The sequence below is a fragment of the Aegilops tauschii genome, chromosome 4, assembly GCF_002575655.3.
Source record: "Aegilops tauschii subsp. strangulata cultivar AL8/78 chromosome 4, Aet v6.0, whole genome shotgun sequence".
NCBI classification, from domain to species: domain Eukaryota; kingdom Viridiplantae; phylum Streptophyta; class Magnoliopsida; order Poales; family Poaceae; genus Aegilops; species Aegilops tauschii.
In genome coordinates this window covers 411,851,042-411,858,595 of record NC_053038.3, presented here as the reverse complement: position 1 = coordinate 411,858,595, position 7,554 = coordinate 411,851,042, and the positions used below count along the sequence as shown (strand labels likewise).

The following is a 7,554-nucleotide window of genomic DNA, read 5'->3' as shown; positions in this document are numbered from 1 at the left end:
CGAACATACGTAGGCAAGGGTCAGCGCCGGGTGGGTGGACGAGAGGGAAACCCGCGAACACCGCCTCTGGGCTCCCCGAGATCGCATCGCAGCCGTCGGATGTCTGACATGCGCCATGTGATCCGTGCTGCTTAACCGTAGGCTGTCCCCGGAAAGATGCCTTGCTTGCTGACATGCGGGCCGTCCGAACGTGGTGGGCGCAACTGTCAGTGACGGGCGAGGCACCGGGAAGGGGTACTCGCCCGAAGCAACGGATCCCTTGGTGGGCTCCCCCTCCCATTGGGCTGCGGCCCCACTTTTGCACAAAAGCCCCTCCTTTTCTGCGTCCTCATATTAATAGGTCCACTCGCCACACCTCCCCGGCCTGTCCAGCTTCTCTTCTTCCTCTCGACCCCTGCTTCTCCCCTTCTCATCCCCCTTTCACTTCTTCGGCTTCCTCTTCCTATCAAGTTGCCTTTGGCTTCTTCGGCCTCTTCTTGGCCAAGTTATCATCCATCGACTTAGGCAGTCTGGATCTTGAAGAAAAGGAGTAGCTAGCTAGGTTCCTTTTGCTTCCCCCGAGCTGGGAGAGGGAAAACAGGGCGGGGAAGAGAGAGCCAGGAACCTGAGGTTGACCGGGCTAAAGTAGTCTGGAGCTCCTGGCCGGGCCTTTTTCTTTTGGCGACGACATGGCGAAGCTCCACTTCTTCCTCCTGTTGCTGCTGGCCGCCGCCCAAGCTACTCACGGCGAGGATGGTGAGTTTGTTTCTTGGCTTCTTTCTATTCCTGGCATTTCTTGTAGTACATGGTTAGTTCTTCTCTTTCACCATGCATGATTTTCCATCTCGGGCGATCTCCGTGCCACTGCAGTGTTCTTTCTTACAGCAACCCTGAGAACCCAGCCTGAGGATGATTGAGGCTAGTCGAACTAGTGCCGTCCCTTTCTCTTGGATTTTTTTCCTTTGTCGTCTTATGATCCGGTGTGTTTCTGGCTTGTCCTGCTGGGAATGTTCAGCCATCAGCTTTCTCTTGCTATCGGATTAAGTATCTTTCTCTTAACATTTGAGTAATTGCTAGGACTAGTATGGGATACGGGTAAATCAAGCAGTATCTTTTGGGGTTTGGATTTGACTACTCGTCCTGCTCGGCCTATTCTGTGCTTGCCACCCCGGTCTCCCTGGGATTCCCTTCTCTGGGGTTTTCCAGGCCGTGTATTCCTTGCCCATTTCACGTGCAACGGGCTAGTTTTTATACAAGTTATGCACGTTCCATAAGAACATCTGGTCCTGTTATCATTATATTCTATGAATATGGGCTTAGAATAAGATTTACTTGGAGCTAGGGCAAGGAACATTACCAGTAGCATCAAACGGTCTCTCACCCAACGCTAATCTGCCTATACGTACTAAAATAATGCAGTGACCAGACAACCAAGAACCAACCCCGGCATCCCATGAATCTGTGATGGCTTTGTGCACATAAGTTTTAAGCAGAAAGAGACGATGGCCGCTGAGCCCGTACGAAGGCCCATGTTTAGCGTCAGCCTTTGCGGGTCCTCCCTGTCCTCCTGTTCTGTTCTCCAGCCGGTAATTTCCCATAGGATGCATGTGTTGCAACACCGGGTTGATGCCAAGGTTTTCTTGAGCTGGGTACCGTGTCGGTGGGCGTCCATCGTGGTCAAACCACTGACCGTCCCGGGGTAGGGCGTGGTGTTGATCATCAGGGTTAACCCGGTGGAAATGACTCATTAATCATGTCCACGGATTACATGCCGATTACTGGTCAGTGGTCACTACTCTGAGCGTGCACAGCACCGTCTCTCTCTGCCAGTTCTACCCGTTTGACTGTCAAAGAAAAAAGTGATGTGTCCGCGGGACCACATGGCAGTGTATTAGCACCGGCCAGCGGGCCCTGCGTGGTTAATGAAGTCACGTCCATGGCGTACGCGACACAGGGACATGCTTGCCTTGTCTGCGCGAGTGAAGCAGAGCGGTGCAGTGCACCCACGAGAGCCCGGGATTGCGCGGATGGCCGCACGAAAGACCAAAGCCACTGTGCCCAACGTCTTTCCCCATACCCAGTTTGTGCTTTACAGCTAGCCGTGTGCCCCCTCCCAAATGTCCCATGCCCATTTTTCGCAATATGAAATCCGGAGGAGTGGCTTGTTTTCAGCTTTATAAAACATTCCTCTCTTCTCTTTTTGTACTTGCCAGTTTATTACTGTTTTGTTCATGATACTTTAGCATCGGCATCATGCATGTCTGTACGATTAGTGTATGGTTTAACGAAGATTTCTGCTTTATTATGCACTTTGTTCTCTCGCCTAAACTAAAACACGGAGAATGTATTTGCATCTGATGATGGCCTAAAAGATGCATGCCACGTTTGTGCAGAACTTTGGTACACGTAGATGGCTCTGTTGTCTGAACTTTTTTTCGTTGGCGTGCAGGGGCGTACATCGGCGTCAACATCGGCACGGCCATGTCATCGGTGCCGGCTGCCACGCAGATCACGACGCTGCTCCGCTCGCAGAACATCCGGCACATCCGCCTCTACGACGCCGACCCGGGGATGCTGTCGGCGCTCGCCAACACCGGCATCCGCGTCATCATCTCCGTCCCCAACGAGCAGCTCCTCGCCATCGGCAACTCCAACGCCACGGCGGCCAAGTGGGTGGCGCGCAACGTGGCCGCCCACTACCCCTCCGTGAACATCACGGCCATCGCGGTCGGCTCCGAGGTGCTCTCCACGCTCCCCAACGCCGCCCCGCTCATCATGCCCGCCATGCGCTACCTCCAGAACGCGCTCGTGGCCGCGGCGCTCGACAAGTACATCAAGATCTCCACACCACACTCGTCCTCCATCATCCTCGACTCCTTCCCGCCGTCGCAGGCCTTCTTCAACCGCTCGCTCGACCCCGTGCTCGTGCCGATGCTCAAGTTCCTGCAGTCCACCGGCGCCCCGCTCATGCTCAACGTCTACCCGTACTACGACTACATGCGCTCCAACGGCGTCATCCCGCTGGACTACGCGCTGTTCCGGCCGCTGCCGCCCAACAAGGAGGCCGTGGACGCCAACACCCTGCTGCACTACACCAACGTCTTCGATGCCGTCGTGGACGCCGCCTACTTCGCCATGGCGTACCTCAACGTCACCAACGTGCCGGTCATGGTGACGGAGACCGGGTGGCCGCACAAGGGCGACGCGTCCGCCGAGCCGGACGCCAACAACGACAACGCCGACACGTACAACAGCAACCTCATCCGGCACGTGATGAACGTCACCGGCACGCCCAAGCACCCCGGGGTGGCCGTGCCGACGTTCATCTACGAGCTGTACGACGAGGACACCCGCCCCGGCACCGCGTCGGAGAAGTACTGGGGCCTGTTCGACATGAACGGCATCCCGGCGTACGCGCTGCACCTGACGGGCTCCGGCGTGCTGCTGGCCAACGACACGACGAACCAGACCTACTGCGTGGCGCGGGAGGGCGCGGACGAGAAGATGCTGCAGGCCGCGCTCGACTGGGCGTGCGGCCCGGGGAAGGTGGACTGCTCCGTGCTGACGCAGGGGAAGCCGTGCTATGACCCGGACACCGTGGAGGATCACGCCACGTACGCGTTCAATGCCTACTACCATGGGATGGGGATGGGCTCAGGGACGTGCTACTTCTCCGGCGTCGCCGTGATCACGACGACCGATCCGAGTAAGCTCAACAGCCTTCCCTGCAGTAACTTCATTGCCTGTTCTTTCGCATTCTTGGACTCATGCCGTGGGAACGTCTCTTTGCTTGTGCAGGCCATGGATCTTGTGTCTATAGTGGGAAGAACGGCAGCGCGTTGCTGAATGGAACCTCGCTGGCGCCGTCGTCGAACTCCACCACGGACTCCGGCTCCTGGCGGGCAGCCGGCGATGTGACGTCGTTCGTCCGGATCGTCGTCACCGCGCTGCTCTTGAGCGTCGTCGCTCTGTTGTAGGATGTGAGTAGTAGGAAGTCAGGCAGGCAGCAGAGTAGGGAAGCCGTGCTATTAGTGACGTGAGATATTCTTTTTTGTTGTCAAGTGGAATTGGCCTCGGTGCTGCTGGGTGGCAAGTGCCATTCCAAATGGAACGGGATGTGGTTATGTTGGCTCTTAAGATATGAGCTCGTACTCTGGTACTGGTTGGGAATTTGGGATTGTATTGGATGTTGGATCATTGGATGCCATCTGCTGGTGGAGGAACGTGTTTGCACTCACCACAATCAAACATTCTATACTCTTCCACCCGGACTCCCGGAGTAAGTGACACCCGTTGTCAACCCCAGCGACCCGGCCACTGTCTCCGTGCCCTCCTTCTCTTTTTTCAAAAGATCCAAATGTGTATAATGCCCTCCTTCTCTTTTTTCAAAAGATCCAAATGTGTATAAAAGTTCAGAGTACAAAGCAACTTAAACATAATAAAATTTACTTCTAATAAAATGGGGTGAGGGAAACCCCTTTTGATAATTTTTTTTTTTACATCAAGGCCTCTAGACCATTGAACGACGACTACCACTACCAAACCAAGCCGCCGCCGTGGGGCACGGGGCTTGGGGCTGTGTTGCCTGCTCGGACCAAGGTGATGTTATCTCTGCTTGCGCTGGGCTTGGGGCTGTGTTGCCCGCTCGGACCAAGGTGATGTTATCTCTGCTTGCGCTGGAAAACTCGAGTTCCTTGCCTCACCACTCCAGGCAGAAGCTACTGCATGCATCAAAGCCACTGAAGCTGCTAGCGAACTGGGCATCCATCGGGTTATTTTTGAGTCAGATTAGCTGCAGCTGGTTAATGCTCTGAAGACGGGTGAGTATGACAAGTCCTCCATTGGAGTCCTGCTACGAGAAGCTCGAAGCATCTGCTTTGCGTCCTTCGACGCCTTTGATTTCACTTTTTGTAAACGTTCCTGTTATAGGGTTGCCCATAGGCTGGCTGCTTTCGGATTTAGCGCGGGCGTGTCTAACTCCTGGTGGATGGAGCAGGTCCCGGACTGTGTTGTTGACTTGGTTGCCAGCGACAACGCTGCGCGTGGTTAAGTAAATTGGAACGTGTGTTCCCAGTTAAAAAAAAAACCTGCCGCTGCGGCCGCCTTGTTGATGACAGCAAAAAAGTCTATAAAAGTTCAGAGTACAAAGCATCTTAAACATAATAAAATTTGCATCAAGGTCTCTAGATCATCGAACGACGACTACCACCGCCAAACCAAGTCGCCGTCGCCGCATTGATGTCGTCACTTCCCTACCGGAGCTAACTTGACCTTGTTGATGATAGCAAAGAAGTCTTCGTGCACGTGGGAGTGGGAGGAGATCACACACTTCCACGGGTCGTCTCCTTAGGAAGGTGGCGATAGTGTATACTTTCATGAGATGCAATGAGGTGGAATTTCCCATGACCTTCTTAATAGTTGGTTTCTCGAGCTTGCCTAGGAAGGGCATGTCCTCGACCTCCATTACGAGGGGGTTGCTTGTTGGCCTGGGCTTCCGCTGGCGACGAAGGTAGCATTGAGAATTGGGCTTGCTTCCTTCTTTTATTGTGGCGGCTTAGGGAGCAATCCTGGCGCCTTCTTGCGGCGCACGAGCGCTCAATGTGACTTCTTCATGCTGCGAGGGCTGTTGGGTCGGCTTCTGTCCGCTTTTGGGGGCGAGCGTCTTCCTTGGTGCTTGGAGGGCATGGCTTCCGAAGGCGTGCTCTGTGTTGGATCTTCCTGTGCTTCCTACGAGATTTATGCATGAAAGAAAACTCCTTTCCTTCGCGTGCCCCCAGGGAGGCGGGTGAGCTTGAGACATCATCAAGCTCGATGATGGTATAACGAGGCAGATCCTCAAACGGGGGTTGATCCTTCGAGTCACCGGCGCAACTATGGTTGAGACTCGATATGGCATAGTTGCCAAAGCTGCACAACCCAACGGAGCGACGACCCTGACCTCTCGTGATGTCGTGAGGCTTGTGATAGTAGCTTGCGGCGGGCAGGACAAGTAGCTTGTGATAGTAGCTTGCAGGGCTTGTTGAGGTCTAAGCCGTTGATGAGGGCGGCGGCCCATGAGTCGGTGATGTTGTTGTTGATGGCAGGTATCATATGAGCACCTTGCTAATAGGGGATCTTGGCAGGCATCCATGTCGTTTTATCCACCCTATCCATGGTGTTTGTATTTGTCCTGTGTGAAGGTATTTCAGGGACGCCTGGGCTCGCATGGGGTGAGGCGGACGTTCCTACATAGGTTCCTTGGGCACCCTGAGCTTTCTGCAATTGCTCGTCCAATGGCTTGATGATTTGGGGAGGAAGCACCAAGTGGAGCTTGGGCCTTGTGGGCGCCTGTTCTCTCCAGGCTTATCGTAGGGGCAAGACTCCTGTTAGGGCTTTGTGGAGAGTCATGACATGTATCTTCTTTGGATTTGGCTTCCACAAGCATTGACGTCCCATGTGGTCTTTAAATGCATGGGTGTTGCGGGCTTGAGGAGTACGAGTGAGGTCAGGTGGCCTCTGTGGTAGTCCTCCGTGGCGCTACCTTGATGTGGCGAGATCTTGGCTAGCTCGCTCTTGTACTTTGGTGGCTCCCTTCTTGCGGACGAGCTTGGCTCACAGTCTCCTTCAAGTTAGCGGAGGTGCGATGGGGTTGCGGCACCTTTTGCATGCCTTAGCCGTGGGAAGGAGAGTCAATCCTGCCACGACATTGGGGCAAAAAGGCCATAAGGGTGTTGCGGCCCCGGGCGTAAGGCTTGGCCAAGGCACAGAGGGCCAACTTGGTTGCAACTCCCTTCGCACGACTCCCGCCGACCCTCCGTGGGGGTGGGCTCTCCATTGTTGTGCATGGAGTAGCAATGGATATTCCAGTATAGTAGTAATAACTTGAGCAAAGGCAGTAGTATTAAAGTGTAGGCATGGAGTAGTGATGGATATTCAGATGAGATTGAATATGTAATAGACACAATCTAGAGCGATACACGGTAGCTCCAATTCATCAATCATATGTAGGCATGTATTTCGATAGTCATACGTGCTTGCGGCAAGAACGTGCAGTGGGGTCCTAACGGAAACTAAGGGTAATTAAGGCGCTCCTTTTAATAGAGAACCATATCAAATCATTAACACATGATGAATACATAAAATCCTCAAGTTAAAATCATCCGCTTTAATATCCCAATTCGAGGTCACCTTGGGGGTCTAAGGTTCAGAACGATAATAGGTGCATACATCTTGCAACTAAGATCAAGAACGCAAATATATTCATGAAACCATAACATATTTAGATATGAAATCATGGCACTCGATGAAGGAAATATGCCCTAGAGGCAATAATAAAGTTTTTATTTTATATTTCCTTATATCATGATAAATGTTTATTATTCATGCTAGAGTTGTATTAACCGGAAACTTGATAGATGTGTGGATACATAGACAAAATATTGTGTCTCTAGTAAGCCTCTACTAGACTAGCTCGTTAATCAAAGATGGTTAAGTTTCCTAACCATAGACATGGGTTATCATTTGATGAACGGGATCACATCATTAGGAGAATGATGTGATGGACAAGACCCATCCGTTAGCTTAGCATAATGATCG

At 52.9% G+C, this 7,554-nt stretch overlaps 1 protein-coding gene across 1 annotated transcript; it reads left to right on the top strand.

The window, feature by feature from the left end:
- The first annotated feature begins 366 nt into the window (after window positions 1–366).
- On the top strand, window positions 367–4,176 carry LOC109778398 (glucan endo-1,3-beta-glucosidase 3). Its single transcript, XM_020336954.4, has 3 exons — window positions 367–735; window positions 2,429–3,685; window positions 3,778–4,176. The coding sequence occupies exons 1-3, from the start codon at window positions 669–671 to the stop codon at window positions 3,954–3,956; spliced, it is 1,503 nt and encodes a 500-aa protein (XP_020192543.1). The 5' UTR covers window positions 367–668; the 3' UTR covers window positions 3,957–4,176.
- Window positions 4,177–7,554: the final 3,378 nt, after the last annotated feature.